This window comes from Acinonyx jubatus, chromosome B1 (genome assembly GCF_027475565.1).
Source record: "Acinonyx jubatus isolate Ajub_Pintada_27869175 chromosome B1, VMU_Ajub_asm_v1.0, whole genome shotgun sequence".
Taxonomy (NCBI): Eukaryota; Metazoa; Chordata; class Mammalia; order Carnivora; family Felidae; genus Acinonyx; species Acinonyx jubatus.
Window position 1 is genome coordinate 40,860,623 of NC_069382.1, and position 20,870 is coordinate 40,881,492.

A 20,870-nucleotide genomic window follows, 5' to 3' on the forward strand; every position below is an offset into this window, starting at 1 on the left:
TGTAAAAATGGGAATTTATTCATTTATTTATTCACTAACCCTTTACTTTGTGTATTCATTCATTTTTAAATTCAAATAATATTTAATAATTACTATATTCTAGAGCTATTCTGTCCAATCTAGTAGCTCCTATCCCATGAAGCCAATGGACATTTGAAATGTTAATAATTTGAATTGATATGTGCTGTAAGTATAAAATATATGCCAGATTTTAAAATCTTAGTATGAGAAAAAATATGAAATACCTCATTAATAATTTTTATGTTGAACGAAAACCCAAAAGACTCCACCAAAAAGCTGCTAGAACTGATATATAAATTCAGCAAAGTCACAGGATACAAAATCAATGTACAAAAATCAGTTACATTTCTCTACACCAATAATGAAGCAACAGAAAGAGAAATCAAGAAATCTGTTCCTTTTATAATTTCACCAGGAACCATAAAATACCTAGGAATAAACCTAACCAAATATGTAAAAGATCTATATGGTGAAAACTATAGAAAGGTTATGAGAAATTGAAGACACAAAGAAATGGAAAAGCATTCCACGCTCATGGATTGGAAGAACAAATATTGTTAAAATGTCAATACCACCCAAAGAAATCTACACATTCAGTGTAATTCCGATCAAAATTGCACCAGCATTCTTCTCAGAGCTAGAACAAACAATCCTAAAATTTTTATGGAACCACAAAAGACTCCAAATAGCCAAAGTAATGCTGAAAAAGAAAACCAAAGCAGGAGGCGTCACAGTCCTGGACTTTAGCCTCCACCACAAAGCTGTAATCATAAAGGCAGTTTGGTACTGGCACAGAAACAGACACACAGACCAATGGTATAGAATACAGAACCCAGAATTGGACCCACAAATGTATGGCCAACTAATCTTTGACAAAGCAGGAAAGAGTATCCATAGAAAAAGACAGTCTCTGTAGCAAATGGTGCTGGGAGAACTGGACATCAACATGTAGAAGAATGAAACTGGATCACTTTCTCACATCATACACAAAAAATAAATTCAAAATGGATGAAAGACCTAAATGTGAGACAGGAAACCATCAAAACCCTAGAGGAGAAAACAGGCAACAACGTCTTTGACCTCAGCCACAGCAACTTCTTAGTCAACATGTCTCCAAAGGCAAGGGAAGTAAAAGCAAAAATCAACTATTGTGACCTCATCAAAATAAAAAGCTTCTGCACTGCAAAGGAAACAATCAACAAAACTAAAAGGCAACCAACGGAATGGGAGAAGATATTTGCAAATGACATATTGGATCAAGGGTTAGTATCCAAAATCTGTAAAGAACTACCAAACTCAACACCTGAAAAACAAATAATCCAGTGAAGAAATGGGCAGAAGACATGAAGAGAAACTTTTCCCAAGAAGACATCCAGATGGCCAACAGATACATGAAAAACATGCTCAACATCACTCATCATCAGCGAAATACAAATCAAAACTACATTGAGATACCACCTCACACCAGTCAGAATGGCTAAAATTAACAACTCAGGAAACAAAAGATGCTGGCAAGGATGTGGAGAAACAGGAACCCACTTGGACTGTTGGCAGGCATACAAACTGGTGCAGCCATTCTAGAAAACAGTGTGGAGATTCCTCAAAAATTTTAAAATAGAACTAGTATATGACCCAGCAATAGTACTACTAGGAATTTATCCAAAGGGTACAGGAGTGCTGATTCATAGGGGCACATGTACCCCAATGTTTATAGCAGCACTTTCAACAGTAACCAAATTATGGAAAGAACCCACATGTTCATCAACTGATGAATGGATAAAGAAGATGTGGTTTATATAAACAATGGACTACTACTTGACAATGAGAAAGAATGAAATCCTGTCATTTGCAGCACCATGGATAGAACTGGATTATGCTAAGTGTAGTAAGTCAGTCAGAGAAAGACAGATGTCATATGTTTTCACTCATACATGAAATTTGAGAAACTTAACAGAAAACCACAGGAGAAGGGAAGGGGAGAAATAGTTTCAAACAAAAAGGGAGACAAACCATAAGTGACTCTTAAAAACAGAGAAGAAACTGAGGGTTGATGAAGGTGAGGAACAGGGGAGGGGAAAATAGGTGATGGGCAGTGAGTAGGACACTTGTTGGGATGAGCACTGGCTGTTGTGTGTAAGTGATGAATCACAGGAATCTACCCCTGAAACCAAGAGAACACTGTATACACTATATGTTAGCTAACTTTACAATAAATTATATTTAAAAACAAATAAAATGATAAATTTAAAAAATTAGTATTTATTTATTTTTGAGACAGAGAGGGACAGAGCATGAGTGGGGGAGGGGCAGAGAAAGAGGGAGACACAGAATCTGAAGCAGGCTCTAGGCTCTGAGCTGTCAGCACAGAGCCTGACGCGGGGCTCGAACACATCAACTGTGAGATCATGACGTGAGCCATAGTCAGATGCTCAACCGACTGAGCCACCCAGGCACCCCAAATAAAAAAATGTTTATGTTGAATACATGTTGAAAGAAAAAGAATTTGGATATATTGGACTAAATAAAAAATATATTTAAAAAATAATTTCAGTAGTTTTTAAATTTTTTTTTAATATGGCTATTAGAAAATTTAAATGTGACCATATTTATGGCTTAAGCTATATACTCTATGACAGTGCTGTTCTAGATACTGGGCATATAGTATTGAATAATTTAGTGGTAGGAGACAGATAATAAATGAGAGATTTTAAATATCAAAACCATATAATCTTAGAATGCAAAATAGGTGTTGTGAAGAGTGTAAAAGGGGGCATGCAGTGGAGAGGCACTCAGGCTTGAACAGAAAAAAGGGGAAAAGAACATAAAAGTGGGTTGAGAGACAGTTTGGGGATGTAATTTGGAGGACAAGGTTACCAGATTTGGGGATACATTATGTTTAGGAGATGAGGGAAAAGGAAAGAGGAATAAATCTTAAACTTATCTGGGGATGATTATGAAAGCTACATGTGACACAGTTTATAAGGCACCCAATATAATGCTTGGAACATATGACTCTCAGAAAATGGCAGCTGTGCTGATGTTTGGAGTCTGAGGGTGTTCATGATGATGGTGAATAGTGCCGCCATGAAGGAGATCTCTCTGGCATGGATTCGATTACAATTTTAAGGTTGCTTCATCACCATCTAAATCTTAAAGTGATGTCCCAAACAGGCAATAAAACTTTTCATTTGGTAGATTTTGATATGTCCAGTGTTTTTAGACATTTGTCTTCTCGTCTTCCCAACTGCCTCTCACGCCATCTTTGTTCTCTCTGGCACATCTGTTTATTGGTAACAATTTTGTTAGCTACTTCTCTTTGTTAGTGGGGCTTATCTAACTTATGTATTTATCCTCTCTCAGGAGCCCTGGCTAATTTCTCCCTTTTGGGGTCTTATAAGTACTGTTACCATCTGTTTAAATATTTCTTCAGTGACTGAAAAACAAACCAATGCCTTCCAAATACCAAATGCACACAGCGAATTCTATATCCCTCCTGAGTAGAAAATCTTACTTCTCTCTTTCTTTTATTGTCAAAATGACCATTTCCCACCAGTACCATGGAAATGGAGGATTTTTATCCACTGAGTGTGTGGTTTCTATCCAAGTGACAGGGTATGTATCTTTCTAGTTAATGGTGGATGGTGGAAAACAACACTCATGCTGGCTTTAAAGTGGACTCTGCAGATGTAGACATTGCACCTTTTCCATAGGCTATCCCGACACCACCCACTTTTAGCCAGCAGAACACATCCTTATGTGGGCAAAGTCACACTATAACATGTTATTTCCACTATATACATATCAGTATTGGGTATGAACTTTATGCCCAGTGACATTTGTCTTTTCCAGAGACAAAGCAATAATGTTGATAAAAGAGCAAAGGGGAGGTTATTTTATGTGGGATACAGATTTGCATGATTGAGGTAGAATTGGTTAATGGATGGTCACTTCAAGTCATTCCTTCAGCAACTTGAGAATGTCTTGTTTATCAAGACCCATGGCAGACAATGGAGATGGAGGGAAGTATAATTCCTAAATTAATCTTGTCTTCAAGATGTTTTTGGAGAGATGATTCTAAAAAACACTAATAAGGGGCGCACCTGGGTGGCTTAGTCAGGTAAGCATTGGAGCATGGCTCAGGTCATGATCTCATGGTTTGTGAGTTTGAGCCCTGCATCGGACTTTCAGCTCTCAGCACAGAGCCCACTTCAAATCCTCTGTCTCCTTCTCTCTCTGCCCCTCCCCCACCCATACTCTCTTTTTCTCTCCCTCTCTCTCAAAAATAAATAAACATTAAAAAAAGAAAAAAAATACTCAAAAAACAAAGACCAAGATCTAATCAAAATTTACAGCACAGATACTAAGGATGGGGAGACGTCAACAGTGAAGATGTAGGCGAAGTTCACAGAAATCTTGAAAGGGCTCCTGGATAAAATGGACCTTGACGTCTGGATGTGATTGAAATAGACTGGGAGGAGAGAGAACAGCATGACCTAAATGGAGTGGAACAGGACACATGGGAGAGACAGGGGAAGACAAGATTGCTCAAGACCCCGCAGTCAGGCAAGAAGCATGACTGCTGGGTCTTTAGGTCCCCATAAAGGAGGAGAGAAGGGAAAGAGACATTCTTCCTATTCCTGCCTCTTTTCAAAGTTAAATATTAGAGTATATGCAACAACATGCATCACACTGGAAATATTTTCATGTGTTAGACATTTCATCATACTACAGGGCATGCACTGAGAAGTTCAATTACTTCTGCCTCTAGCAGGGGCTTTCGGATGGCTCTTGCCTGAAGGTGTAGCTTCGTAGCAGCTGCAGGTAGAGTTCCATGATAGCCTTAAAATGCCTTTAGCCAAAATAAACATCAATGACCAGCATTCCAAGGGTAGCCAGCTAGTACTCAGAGCAATTCCAAGTATTACAAAGGAGCCCACATGAACAAAATGATTCACATTATTTTTTCCTTTCTCAATGGATCTTCCTCCAAGCAGAAAATGCCCAGAAAAAAAAAAAAAGGAAAGTTAGGCTTCTAGTGTCATTTCTTTAGGCTTTTGAAATCATTTAAATGACATCTCTTAGGGTTTTTTTTTTTCTATAACAGCTTTATTGAGGTATAACTCATATATCATAAAATTCACCTATTTAAAGTGTGCAATTCAAGGGTTTTTGTATATTCAGTAGTATAACTATCACCAAATAAAGTTGAGCATCATCATCACTAGAAAGAAACCCCCTTAGTGTTTGCTCCCAATCTTCCCTAACATCTCCCTCCCTGCTCTCCTACTCCTTGACAGTCACTAATCTACTTTCTGAATTCTAGATCTTTCTATTCTGAAAATTTCACATAAAGGGAATTGTACAATATATGATCTTTTGTGATTGGCTTTTTTCACTTAGCATACTGTTTTCAAGGTTCATGTGTGTTGCGGGCATGTGTCAGCACTCAAAAATTTTTTTTCCTGTTAATATGCCATTGTATGGATACAGCACATTTTATTTACCTGTTCTTCAGTTGATGGCCACATGGGCTGTTTCCACTTCTGGGCTATTATAAAGTATACTGCTATGAATATTTATGTACAAATTTTTAGGTAGACATGTATTTTTATTTCTCTTGAATGGAATATACATTCATTTCTCATTTTTCATGGTAGTTATGCTGTATAAAGTCACCAACTCGGAATGAGTAAATACTGAGCCATTGCTTCTAGAGGGAATACAGGGTTAAGTGCCTGCAAGTTGCTGGTCACAAGACTTCTGTCCACGGATCAATACATAAACTTGTTTTATGTGTGTTTCTATTTAAAGATGCCTTATTTAATATATTCCTTACAAATGATTGATTATGTGTACTATTTCTTTGCAATAAAACCCTAGCTGAGAAGACTCTTACACTTTCCTGACTCTAAGTAAGATGGTAAATCCCACTGGCTTTTAGCTTTATAACAATGCTGTCAATTATACTTTCACTATCCATTATTAGTTCATGAATCCACAAATTTAGCCACTTTTCCATCTTTCCCATAGCTTTGTCATAGAACTTTCTGGAGTGGTTTTACATTCACATCAACAAATTTCCTCTTCCTTATTCTGGATGTACAGTATTATCAATTAACGTGGAACTCACAGCCAGCATCACCATTACTCATGCCTGAATGAAACTTATTTAACACATGTGTTTACTCTGTAAAGCACACCATGATCTTCCTGTGCTTCCGAACACTAGACAGCACTTCAGCATTACTCTTGGGGATCATTTTAGGCAGTAAAATCACCAACAAAAATGCAAAAAATGTGGCACTAAACAGACCATGAATATAACACTTGTTTATAATATAAAAGATAAGAAGGCAGAACATTGCCTTGTTCAACCTCAGCTGGGATCATGTATGTCAGGTGACTCAAACTTTTGGTCTCTCCACACATGCCCGTGAATGATGACAAAAAAGCCATAAGTATTGATTTGTGTAACCACACATAAGTATTTGCAAGTAGGTAAATTAACAAATGCCTATGTGTGAATGACAAAGGTTGACTATACCTAGAAATGGAGTTGTTGGGTCATATAGTAACTCTATGTCTCAACTTTTGAAGATGGTTTTCCAGTGTGGGCTGCTGAATTTTACATTCTTGCCAGCTGTGTGAGGGCTCCTAATTCTCCACGTCCGTGCTAATGCTTTTTATTACCTGCCTTTTTCATTCTCACCATCCTGGTGGTTATGAAGTGATGTCTCCTTGTGGTTTGATTTGCATTTTCCTGATGGTGAATGATGTCAAGCATATTGTTATGTTGTACTGGTCCTTTGTATATCTTTGTAGAAATGTCTATTCAGATCCTTTGCAAACTTTTAAATTTGTATTATTTTCAAATAAAGTAAGCAGACCAGTACCACACTTTCAATAATGGGCAGAATGACTAGGCAGAAAATTAATAAGGGAATAGAAGGACTGAAAAGACATAAAACAACTTGACCTAACAAACATGTATAGAATTGTCTAGCTCTCCCTTTGTTTCTGTCAGTTTTTGCTTCCTGAATTTTCTGTGTTGTTATATGCATGCATATATATAATTATTGCGTCTTCCTGATGGCTCAGCACTCTAATCATTACACAATGTCCCTCTTTATCACTAGTATAAATTTTGTTTTAAAGTTATACTTTGTTTGATAGTATAGCTGCTACAACTTTCTTGTGGATGCTGTTTGCCTGATATAGCTTTTAAATCTTTTAACTTTTATCTATCTGTATCATTGAAGTTAAAGTGTTATCTCCCCTAGAAAACATATAGATTAGTCATATTTTCCTTTTTATCCAATCTTCTCATTACTATATTTTGATTAAATTTATATTATTTTCAAATATAGTGTTATTTTTGCTGCAGTTGGATTTATGTCTACCATTTTACTTTTCATTTTTATGTAGTAATCGTGTCTTTTTTGTTCTCTTATTTCTTCTTTACTACTTTCTTTTGCCTGAAGAAAATATTTTGTACTGCCACATTTTAACTGTTTTAGTGACTATTCCATATATTATTTTGGACTTTTTCTTTAGTGGTTGCTTTAAGGCTTACCCTATACATCTTGACTTATCGGAAATTTATCCTAGCTTAATTGTACCCAGATATAGAAATGTTACTCCTGTATTGCTGTTTTTTCTGTTCCCCCTTTTTGTGCTATTATTATTATGCAAATTGGATCTATTTCTATTATAAACCCAGCATTATATTGTAATAATTATTAATCTATGCAATTTTATATGTTTCAAAGAAGCTGAGAAAAACAACATGAGCAAGCTATATTTCAGCATTTGTTATATTAACCTTCTTATTTACCCTTTCTGATTCTCATCATTTGTTCCTGTGGATTTGACAATTTCAATATGGTGTCATTGCCTTGCTCTGGCACAGCTTTGCTTCCACCTACTCTCTTTAGTGTTGCTATTATCAATACATTATATTTGTATATGTTATTGGCCCAAATATAAAAAATAAATATTTTGCATATATACTCTTCAATTAGTTAATAAAAGAAAGAAGAGATTTGCATTTATACTGTTTTTTTATAACTACATATTTGCCTTTCTTTTCTTTTCATAAGAATTTAAATTGTTTTCTGATGTCACTTGCTTTTAGCCTGAAGAATTTGATTTAGTATTTCCCATAAAGTGGATCTGTTAATAACAAATTCTCTTAGTTAAAAAAAAAAAATCTCTAAATGTCTTTATTTCACCTAAGTTTTTGAAAGTTTTTTTTGTTTGTTTGTTTGATGGATTTCTTTTTCTTTCAGTGCTATGAATATGCTACCCTTCTGACTTCTGGCCTCTAGTGTTTCTGATATGAAATTAGCTGCTATTCTTATTGTGGTTCCCTTGTATGTGATGAGTTCTCTTACTCTGCTACTTCAGACTTTCCCCTTAGTTTTGGCTTTCAGCATTTTTACTGTGATGTTTTTGGGTATAAATAATTTTGTACTTATTCTGCTTGAATTTTGTTGCATTTCTTCGACGTGTATATGGATGTTTTTCTTCAAATTTTGGAGGGTTTCAGTCGTTATTTCTATGAATTTTTTTTTCTGTTATTTTCTCTTTCTCTTCTTCTGGTATTACCATTTTATGCGCATGTTGGTATACTTAATAGTGTCGCACATTTCTCTGAAGATGTATTCAATTTTCTTTATTTTTTTTCCTCTCTCCTCTTGGATTGCATAATCTCTATTGATATATCTTCAAGTTCACCAATTCTTTCTTCTGTAAGTTCACATCTATTACAAAACCCCTGTAGTGAATTTTTCATTTTATTTACTGTACTTTTTAACTCTAGAATTTCTATCTGATTCTTTGATGTAATTTCTGTTTCTTCATTGATATTCTTTTACTAAAATTTTTAAAATGTTTATTTATTTTTGACAGAGAGAGAGAGAGAGATAGAGCGCAAGCTAGGGAGGGGGCAGAGAGAGGGAGACACAGAATCTGAAGCAGGACCCAGGCTCCAAGCTGTCAGCACAGAGCCTGATATGGGGCTCAAACTCACGAACTGTGAAATCATGACCTGAGCCAAAGTTGGACACTTAATCAACTAAACCACCAAGGTGCCCCATTCGTTGATATTCTTTATTTGATGACACATCGTCATCACACCTTCCATTACTTCCTTAAGCATGATTTCCTGTAATTTTTTGAACACATTTGTAATTGTTCAAATCTTTGAAGTCTCTGTCAGTTAAATTTAACATCTGAGCCCTTACTGTTGTTTTCATGTGTGTAGGTTTCTTGCATTTTTTATAATCGTTGTTATTGTCAAGAACTGAATATTTTAGTTTATATATTTGTAGTGATGCTGGATACTGATTCATTCCTGTTCCAGGGTTTGTTTTTGTTGTTGTTGTTTGCTTATTTATTTGTCCGATGTCTTGGCTAGGCTATTTTAATAGTGTATACTTTCCCATGATATGCAGCCATTACTGTCACTGCTCAGAGGCTCAGCCTTAGGAATGAGACAGTCACTGTGGGATGGCAGTGATTTGTATAGGACTCTCTTTGACTGTTTCTTTCTCTGATCTCTATTAAGCTGCCTGCCACTACTGGAATCATACTCCATCTTTTAGGCTGTGCTAATTGCTCGATGATTGCTCTATTGTTTTTGTCAATGCCCTGGAGTGTAAATGCTGCACACTGTGATCTAATTAAATATTTTATTTTTTGTGAGGCTAGTTTTTGAGTCAAGTCTTTGAAGTTTGTTCTGACTCCAGAAAGCCTCCCCTGAGCTATCTCCCTCGTTCTCTCTGGTAAGTTAGCGAGCCTATGGTTTAGCTTGTTGCTCTAATGGAGCTATCAGCTTTCTCTTAATTGCTTACCACCAAAGTCTCCATTATTTTTGAGAGGAACCTTAGGCTTAAACCTTTCAATACTCTATTTCAAACAAAGTCAGTTCCTTTGGAGAGGGTTTAGGAACTTTCTGTTCTTATGGAAAAATTTCTGAGCCTTTGCTGCAGAGTAGGGAACAGGGACAGTGGCTTATTTGTACCAGAATGACAACCTTGCTTTATTAGCTAGGCAGAAATGGCAGGGTCTAGTCTTATCAGTTTGTCTCTCCTGACATTGAACCCCTGTCCTACAAGCAAGTTGAAGCAATTGCAGTCAGGGTCCTGAAATTCTTGGTCTGCTATGCCTAGTAGAGAACTTCTGTCCTAGGAATGAGGGTGGGTAGGGGGAAGAAAATGTCTGATCTCTTGGCTACATTGCCAAGAATTTGTCTTCTGCATCTTGGAACTAAAGGGTATTAATGTTGGTGTTCTGCCTTCCTGATATGCCCTAACTGGAAGCTGATAGGAGAGGGAGCCCTATTTTCTTGACCACAGCCAGTCAGAATGGAGCTTCTATCATGCTTACCTGATGGTTGGTAGGGAGGGAGAGGGTTATTTCTAAAGTGCCATAGACTCTTGCTATTCTTACATATTTTTTGAATAAATATTTCTTAATTTTCTGTTTGCTCTTGGTATAATTTCCAGAGACTTCAACAATGTTTTTATGTTTTTTTTTAAATAATCTTTAGCATTTATGGTTGTTTTGCTGAGAGTAATTGTACAGAATTTCTCACTCTGACATTCTGGAGGTGAAAGTCCTTCTGTTAAGATTTTGCATGCACCTGAAGGAGAATGAAGACAGTTATCTGAATTAAGTAAAAAAAAAAAACTTATAAAACATAAAAAGGACTTTCAAGACTTGAGTTTTGGCCACAGGCAGCCCGGGTTTTCCACCTTGATTGAATCCTCCTGAAAACTTCTAACCTTTGCAAAATGCTTTGGCTATGCAGGCTTAGGATACTCCACAAACTTTTTTTTTCTTTCAGCAATATAGACATTACATTGAAAAAGTCTGAAATTTGCCTCCAGTTTGAAACCCATAATTTAGGACAATATTAGATTCCCCTTCACTTATTTGATAGCTTGGGGCCAATTCTTTAATTCTTTAAGCCAGAAACTCTAAATGTATTCATTGAGGTCAGTTCATCAAACTTTATGGAATTTCTGCCCTGAGTCATATATCCATATTGCTCAGAGTGCAATGGGAGACTCCAGTAGAGATGATATGATCTGTACCTGTAAGAAGCCATTAATTTGGGATTTAGATAGCCAAGAATACACAATTAAATTCTAGCACTTTGCAGACATTTATTTGGTTAGTACTGAGATTCTTTCTGGGTAGTTGTGTCTCCACCAGAGTCATTAGAATAGTCAGAGTTGGTGGTCTTTATGGTTGCTTTATGTGAGGTATATTGGATCCTTCAGTAAATATCCAATAAACATGTCCTGCTGGCCTCAAAGGCTGCTTAACTTCTCAGGGCACTATTACAGTTTCTCTATTGTCAGACACTTACCCTTTCTTGGTCCTTCTTCTACAACTATGACATAGCTACATTTCCTGATATTTTCTTGCCTAACCATTGGTTCTTCTCTTCTATTATTCTTATTTGATTCTTCTATATGATTATGTGAATGAGATTTCCCAGGAGAGCAGAAAGCTAGGAATATATATTAAAACTATGATGAAACTAACAAATTTTAGGACACAATGTTCCCCTACTTGAACCCACAAGTTAGTTTATAAATTGCTGATTCCTCTGGTTCTTTTTATGGCCATCTTCCTGACAGTCTGAAAGTTTCTGGCTCACAACGTGACATCCTTGCATTATCTGTCTCCTCTTCTGATCTTCACATCATGCAAATTATTAATCCTACAAACCAACACTCAGTCCTGCTTATTCAGTAAACATCTGTAGGTCCCCCTGGGTGTCAAGCATTGTGCCAGGTGCTGGGGCTTCAGTATCTTCAGAGATGATTTCCTTGATCTTAAAGAAGTTTTGTAGGCTTGTAAGGAGATCAAATATGAAAAAAGACACATTTAATACTTCAGTGTTCTCTTATAAAAGAAGTACGTACAGGACACATAGAGGACTCTAAGGTCAGTGCTCAATTTTGCAGGACAACAGAGGGAGGCAGAAAAAGCTTCATCTCAAGGAAGTGATGATTAAACTGAGCCATGAAGCAGATTCTAGAAAGACTGGATTAGACAAGAAGTGATGAGAAAAAGCATTCCAGGCATGAGAAAGGCTTGTTGATGAAAATCTACACAAATAGGCTTAATTTATGTTAGTGCTTTTTTTTGTTTGTTTGTTTTATTTTTTGTTTTGTTTTGTTTTGTTTTGTTTTACTTTACAATTGGGAGAGTGTGAGTCTAATAGGAGACTGTATTTTCTTGAGTATACTATTTTCCTTTTTATTTTCTTAGTACCTTCTCCAATTCTCCTGGTCTCAACCTCCTTAAGAAGAGAGAAGAGAGTCATATTCATATAGCACAGCATCTTACATATATGGCAGATCCTTAAAAATGTGTTGAATGAAGGAATATCATAAATCGATTGATCATTATCCAATTTAAATTCAGCTCTTTGCCCTAGAAACTATTTCTGAGTACACTTCATATACTGACACCAGCCACTTTGTTGGGTTTCTAGCATTTCTGTGGAAATGTCTACATTTTAGAACTACAGGGAGAAAGGCTAGGCTTGGCTGGCACTTTTGATAGAAACGCAGAAGGGATGCACAGATTGTAAATAGGTGTAAAGTGTAGGTTAAGTTTTGGCTTATGATCTTGTTCCTAATTTTAAGAAAAATGATGTGCTTTGACTTATGTATAAGAAGGTGAAAAATGAGTAATTTAAGTATCCACTTTCACTTTGACAACCTTTCTCTTTCTTTCTTTCTTTCTTTCTTTCTTTCTTTCTTTCTTTCTTTCTTTCTTTCTTTCTTTCTTTCTTTCTTTCTTCTTTTTTATATGCAAGGCCAATATCCTCTAGCATATAGGGTAAAGTACCAGTTGGGTCTTTCAGCCCTCATGAGGTATCCACTCCTTATTTACTGGGCTCAAACCCTTCAGTAATTTCCTGATTTGTAATTTCCTGATATTCCTGGGCTTTACCCCCTGCATGGGTGCTGTGGCATCTCCTAGGCCTGGTTGCAGAAGTAGGTGACGAAAAACCAACTCTTCCTGTACTGCTTAGTCCAGTTAGTTTCCACAGTATATACCACAAAGGTGTAAAAGTGTTGGTGATTTTTTTTTAATTTTAACTGAGTGTAAGGGGAAAACTCAAAGTAACTCAAAGCTTTAAATAATCAGCAAGGATCACTCAGTGGACACAGCCTCATGCCTTACCCAGGTTTCTTGCCCTAAGTGTTTTCTCTGTCCAGGAAAGGACCTTTAGGGGAGCTCCTCATCTGTATACAGGATCTATTTCCTCAATGGCCCCCCACCTCCGAACGGAACACTTCTTAAATCTCACCCATTAACTCTGATAAAAGGGTTGGGGAGACACACTAAGATTTAATAATCTGAGGTCAAGAGAATAAATGGCAGTAGGTGCCCCCACACCCCTCACTACACTTCTCCCAAAGACGAACATTAATTATGAGAGCTATTACCGATGAATGCCATAAGGAGGAAGGAGTTAGTTTTCTGACTGCCACTTAATTTGCAAGGCAACATCTCTCTAGCAGTCTGGACATCTTATTGTTCTGCAGAAAATATATAATTCCCTTTTCCCATCCTAGCCCCACCTTCATCCTCTCCTTATGCTATTTTACATTGCATTCTTTGAGCCTGCTTGGAATAAGAGAAGGGGCTATTGTGGGGCCAGATCCTCATCCAAGGCTGCTCTTTAACAAAAAGATGCTTTGCTATGACTGTTACACTGAGGATTAGATTAACTCCTTATCTGAGTCTGCCTTTCTCTCAGTCTCTAGGCTGGAGGAGAGCCCAAATTTTCATTTTCCCCTTGTATAATATAGGCAATTGGTGATCTTTGTGCACAATAGCCAGGTCACATGATCTGACAAAGGATTTATTTTTTTCTGAATCATGATTCATTTCCATTGTCTTACAAAAGAATAAAAATCAAGCTGGATTTAAGTATTCTGTGCCATATTTAACTAATCACCTTTTCCAAAGAAAAGGAAATTACACACACTCTCCTAGAAAATTCAGCCAGCATGGTCATCATAGCTTTATGATATACACTCAAGTTAATTATGAAAAATGTTCAACTTCCTAAAGAAATCTTAAAAAAGAAAATCTTGAACATGTGGCCATGTATCCTGGTGAGGCTAAAATTGGTGAAAGACAGAGCTGAATGCCAAATGATAATTTCTGCTAAATAATTCAGGTCATCTGAACTCTGATATTTTACTTCCTTTAATGAGCATAATGGGTGCAATTAGAGACCATTTCCCTCATGGTGCCAGACACAATGTGCTCTCACCTAATTGTGGGCCCTGTTTTTCTTTGGACAACTCATATCTGTGCATGTGTCTTATATTCCCTGTGTCTGGCAAGAGTAGCCACCAAATAAATGTAGGTTGAAGTCAGTAACTGAAAATGTTTGATAATGATTATCATGAATAAAAAAAGGTTGCAGAGCAAAAACTAGACAATTCAATAAGAAAGTTTTTGGTACATCTCATTTGCAACAGAATGGAATGGGGAAAAAAAGAAATTTTAAGACTTCGGGTTCTCGCTAATGTTTTTTCTCTCTCTCTCTTCTTTGCAGGGAAGTGATGCTGATATGGTGGATAAGAATAAGTGCTGTACACTCTGTAACATGTCCTTTACTTCGGCAGTGGTGGCTGACTCACATTATCAAGGCAAAATCCATGCCAAAAGGTTAAAACTGTTGCTAGGAGAGAAAACCCCATTAAAGACCACAGGTATGTGTATGAAAATGATCATGGGAGATACTGAAGTCCAGGAACCATGCCTATCCCATTAATTGTGCTTCTTCTTCAGAAGAGGCTGCCTGAATAGAACCTAATGGTAGATAGCCTTCAAAACCTAAAGGAATGGGACAGCAGACTTTGCTGTCATCAGAGGGTTATATATAATTGCACATTCTCATTCTCTCACCCTGGCTCCTTCAGATTAATAATTCAGCAGCTGGCATCTTTTGCAAGGCTGTTTACATCCTGCAAGATGTTGTCTGTCATATTTATCATATATTATATAAGATACTATACCTATTACGTAAGGAATGCTATTCTTCTTAGCTTCAGTGTGTAATCCGTATGGAATGGGTAGTGTATTGTGTAGAGTGGGTATATTCACTGTCTGTGTCAGTATGATGCAGGATATCATCCTGCTCTTATCTTGGTGAGGGTGTGGAGGAGGAAAACTGTGGTCTTTAAAATGCTTCTTTGCAGACAACTAAGGTATTCCCACCCCACCTCCCCACCCCCCCACCGAGGTGACATATCTTTTGTCTATGATTCCAGCCTATTAACTTCAACAAGAAGAAGCTTAATTATTGATAAAAGATCATTTGACCCTGTAATTGCTTAACTAAAATAATTCTTCATAAGTGTATCAAATTATGAAACTAAACTACTGTTGATGTTGAATCAAGTTAGACTATTTGGACAAGGTTTAAATTATGGTGAGGATGTTACTAGCCTGGGTTATAATCCCAAGAAGCTGGGGATATATTTCATGATGTCTACTCTTCCAATGCAATTAAAATTTAGCAGTGCATTTTATCTTTTTGTCTAATGAATCATGCATAAATCGTGGGAGTAATTATTTTTTAAATGGTATTTTGGAGATTGGAGAGAGCCTAAAACAATACTTGGCTTTTATTCTCGCCAGTGTTTTCCTTAAGAAAAATATCTTCTTTCACCTAGAGAATAGCAAGGAATCTTTTCACTATATTTTTCTACTTAGTTTAACTGAAGGATATTGTTTTTGTGAAGGTGGCTATGACATTCAGATACAGGATGGGGTTGTGAAACACCTGAAATCTGGAGCCGAGCTCAGCTTGTTCCTGGGTACACTCCGTGTGTTAGCATTTTATAAGCAGCCACTAGTTGAAACTCCTTATTCTTGCTCTCTAAAAGGTTGGATATTCACCTTGTAACCTACTCCCCAACAAATTTCTTAAAATAGACACCTCAAAGAAACCGTCACTGGAAAATTTCTACCTGTTTTCCACGAATGAGTAACTAGCCCATTTGTTCTTTCTGCCTAAGCAGAGAATTGCTGTTAAATTTAATTTTGGAGGTAGTGATGGGAGAGGAGAAGCTGGATCTTTGTTTATCATGTCAATTAGCAAAGGGGAGAGTTATTCTTTCTGTAAGGAAAAAAAACACCACATGGCACAAATGGTTCTTTGTGAATTTAAATACATCCTCCAGATAAGCAAGTACCAATTTGTTTTTCTGAATTCAAATACCCTCAGAGCTGGTAAATATAACTTGGGGGTAATTTGTTAGTTCCCAACAGTATATTCCCAAGGAAAAATCAGGAGCACTTAAACTGCACCCTTTACTCAATGACTTTGTCTTGGTGTCCACAGAGCTGGCCCAATCCTCAGTATGAGCAAAATCACATTGCCAGTTAGGGAAGAAGGGGAGGGAGGGAGGGTGGGGGGTAAGTAGCTTGATCTACTTGTGGCTTGGGGCTGAGGAAACAGATTTCAGTTGCCTTATGCCTGCATCTCCCTCTCTCAACTAGCTCATGGTTCTTGGGCTGCACATCCCCTTTTGTAGCTCAGGCTCTCACCCATTCTCTTGGAAGCTGCTTACAGCAGAAAGGGTCTTGGAAGATGGCAACACCAAACAGAATTCGAGGGTCTGGGAAGCTAAATTGGTCCCTAGGCTTGGGTTAGTGTCAACCCAGCTGCTGGCAGGGAGCAGAGGAAGCAGTGTATCCTTCTAGAGCCAGATGAGTCATTAGGTACAAGTATAAGCAGAGAGTAGGCATTGGGAGGTGTGGCACGGGATAAGGATTTGAGGGCTTAATAGAAGAGTGGAACCTAGCAACAGAGAATCTGGATACAGAGATCCTGCAGAGACTCAAGCTGGGTACCAGCATCGGGAAAGTCTGGCAGGTGGTAGCAGGGCCCTGGCTGCAGGCTGGTGAAAGTAAAGGCTGTTGAGAGAGTGACAGAACACTATTATTTAAGACAAGAGTGCTGAGCTGGAAGTCAAGTATAAGGAACAAATCAGGAACCTGGTTTCCAGACCAAGGATATATAGGTTGAGGCTTGGTCTTACACACAAATTCAGTTACTGCAAGTAAGGATAAGGACCTAGAGGCACCAGAAAAGAATACCCAGTCATGGGCTTCCTGAGCTACTAAGCTCAATCCCTCCAGTTTGTGAATAGAGTCAGGATTGCCTGACGTTTTTTCTTGCTGCTGGAGGCCAAGCCCAGTGGCCATTCTTGAAGGACATCACCCTCGAAGCTGTGGCTGCCCGATGCACATCTAAGAACTTCTCTGCATACTCCATCAGATTGGCTTGAAATTATTTCTGTAATGAAAACCAAAGGAAAAAAAAAAAGAACACATAAAACCCAACCAACTGAATTAAGGTGCTAGAGAGAAGCGAGTCCCCTGCTCGGGGATGCTGTGTAAGCTACCCCTCCAAGAATAACAGGCTCTTGAACCAGAGTGATTTCTGGGTAGGGATAATTGAAGCACAAGTCACTGCTTCCCCCAGCTACTCCGTCTGATGAGGGTGAGCAATCGGTATCTGTGAATCATTACCTTTCCGCCTACGGAAGATGTGCTTTGATCAAGCATCAACTGGATATCCTGCAGAATTATTGCAGTTTGAGTTGTCTTCTCCAGATGGGAGCATGTTTACTAGAATTTCTGAAAATCTTGACAGACCTGCTGGGACAAATACCAGTTCCCATTCTTGTTGCTTAGTGCGTTTCAGAATCTCTTTTCCTGTTCATGCTTTTCTAGGTCCTGCTGCAAGATGAAAGCTTGAGGAGAATTCTAGGCCCACCCTGTTCTCATAGGGTCAGTGGACCTCAGCATGGAGGTCTTGGCCAAATCAGAGGCTGACTACCTGCTGTAGTCAGGTCATTTGCCACACTGTGAGAAGGATTTAGAGGAGGTGTAGGTCAGAGGCCAGAACAGTGAAGGTCATGAAAATCCTCTCTTTAGGGAGAGAATAAAGGAGACAGGGGTGGTTTACCATGGAAAACAGATTGCTCAGGGGCAAATCTTTGGAAAGTCATCATGGGAAAAAAGAGATTTCTGGTGTATGTGTGTGTGTGTGTGTGTGTGTGTGTGTGTGTGTGAGAGAGAGAGAGAGAGAGAGAGAGAGAGAGAGAGAAAGAGAGAGAGAGAATGTGTGAAAACATGTGACTATGTATGAGAATATGAGTGTGTGCATGAGTGTGAGTGTGTGAGAATATGTGTGTGTGATTGAGAGTGTGTATATGTGTGTGCATGTGGGAGTATAGAGAGCATTTGTGAGAATATGAGAAAGTGTATATGTATGAGTGTGAGAATATGTGAATGTGTCTGTGAGGGAATGTGTGAGGATATGTGTGTGTGTGTGAATGTGTGTGAGACTATGTGAGAGTGTGCATGTGTGAGTGTGAGACTGTGAGCATATGAGAGTGTGTGTTTGCATGTGTGCATGAGTGTGAGAGAATTTGTGAGAATATGTGAGAGTATGTGTTTGTGTATGTGTGTGTGTGCATGAATGTGACTGTGTGTGTGAGTGAGGGAGTGTGTGTGTGAGCTTGGATGCAACAAATGTACCCAATGAGTAGGTAGAACATTAAGGAGTCAGATCTGAGCTCAAGATAAGAAAAAGATTATTAAGATTCAGAGATACTAGATTTCTGTAATGAAACCAAAAGGAAACCCAACCAACTGAGTCAGGATGGCGGAGATGGCAATGCCTGCTCAGGTACTCTGTGTAAGCTGCACCTCCCAGAGTAACAGGTCCTGGAGCTGACATAGGACTGGGGCGTGATGGGTGACAGGGGGTTGGGGAGGGGTGTTGAAGCAGAAGCTGGCTGATACTCCACAGGGCATTTCCTCAGGGGGGTCCAGCCCGGGACATTGGTCTAGATGACATTTAAAATCCTTCCAACCGGATTCTCAGCCTGATACTACCTGCAGGCTTGACCCACTGAGCCGATAGGCAGAAAGAATGTTGGCCTGGGAGTCGGGAGATAGGAGCCCAGGCCCCAGCTTGGCCTAAGGTGCCGTGTGATCTCTGCTAGGTTCGTTCTCCTTTCCAACCTCAGTTTTCTCATCTGTCATTTAAATCTAACACTAGATGTGTTTACCTCACAGGCCCTTTTGCAGAGCAAACAATAGATTTAAAGAGCTTTGGAAAGTAGAAGGTGAACATGTGGTAAATAAGTTGATGGGGGTGCAGCCCAACTCCTTTCTTCTACCAAAGACTGACTTCCTGGTTAATGTGGGGTTGTTCAAATACTACCTCGGGAACAGCACACAGGGACATTGTGTGTGTCTCCTTGGAGGCAAGTGTTTCTGGGATGAGTTCCATGAACCGAAGCAGGGCCTGGCACAGGAGCTGCCCACTGGAGTGAAGCAGCGCTGGTGGGCATGGGGGGAAGGGCTGGCCATGGAGCTGAGGAGACTGCTGGGCGGGAAGGGGCGCTATCGGGAGGAGAGAGACCCCATCACTAAGCTGGGGGCAGGACCCTGGATCTGGAACTGGTAACTGGCAAGTAGATGCAATAGTAAATCATTTTTAGGATGAGAACTCAAGATCTCTGGAGGATAAAAGGAGGAACCAGACACCCCATTGAGAGCCCTGAGAGGGCATAGATCTCAGAGATGTGGAAGAAGCTCTGTTAGCAAAGCAAAACGCAGAATGATAAAGGGCCAGAGGCTGATGCCAAACCTTAGAGGTCAGGCTGCATCTGTTTTAGTTCTGCATCTGTAAGGCTGGGATCTGGCCCTGGAAGCCCCTCACAGGGAGCTGAGTCTGTGGGTGAAAGTGAGCACTTCCAACAGAATGAGGAGGACAAGTAACCAGACAGAGCCATGCACTGCCTGATAGCTTCATTCTGGGGTCCTGTGCACTTCGCTGTACTTTTTCCCACGTGGCTGCCTGGGTGGCCTACAAGGGTATGTTCGAAGACTGCAGATCTGCCAGTGATCGAGCCTCCAGGGCAAGATCACTGACTGTGGGAGACCAAACAGTGGTTTCTAAAGATGTCCACGTCCCAGTCCCCAGAACCTATGAATATGCGGTACACAGCAAGGAGAAATTAAGATTCCCTATGGCATTAAGATTTCTGACATCTAGAATGATAATATAATAAGGTTGTTGTAAGCCACTAAAATTATGGTAGTTTGTTAACTGCAGCCACAGGATAGACACTGACCTAAGTAAGCCCTTGGCCAAAGAAGGCACTTCCGTATGTACCTCTCACATATCCACCTTGGGGAACCTCAAGTGCAATGTAGATAGCGCTCACATAACTCTTGTCAGGGGATTGCCTGAGGGGCAAAAGGTCTGTCTTTGTGTCAGGGTCTATTCCCGAAACACAATTTAATACTATACTGTACAAAACTTCTGGTCTATTTCCTATGATGTCAAGGTGAATTTCTTTTTTTTAAATAATTTTTTTTAGTGTTTATTATTTGTGAGAGAAAGATAGACAGAGCATGAGCTGAGGAGGGGTGGAGAGAGAGGGAGACAGAATCCAAAGCGGACTCCAGGCTCTAAGTGGTCAGCACAAAGCCTGATGCAGGGCTCGAACTCAGGAACCAAGAGATCATGACCTGAGCCAAAGTCAGACATTTAACTGACTGAGCCACCCAGGGGCCCCAAGGTGAATTTCTTTTCCTAGCGTGCAGGAGCCTGTACAAGTTAACTTTTCTATACCTCCAACCTCATTTCTTCTATCTTCTCTACACACAGGCCAAACAGGTCTCCTGCATCATCAGCCCTCTGTGTCTTCCCTCCTACTGTCTTATATCCAAGGTGCCCTTTTCCCTCCACCTGTTGTAGATCTCAATAC

General features: G+C 39.0%; 1 protein-coding gene across 3 annotated transcripts in view; it reads left to right on the forward strand.

The window, feature by feature from the left end:
* Nucleotides 1-20,870, forward strand: part of ZMAT4 (zinc finger matrin-type 4) — a 343,796-nt gene that overhangs the window by 172,812 nt on the left and 150,114 nt on the right. For all 3 annotated transcript variants that reach the window (XM_053216542.1, XM_027071140.2, XM_027071133.2), the window contains exon 4: nt 14,624-14,780. In XM_053216542.1, coding sequence (XP_053072517.1) covers nt 14,624-14,780 — 157 coding nt within the window. The remainder of the gene's footprint in view (nt 1-14,623; nt 14,781-20,870) is intronic.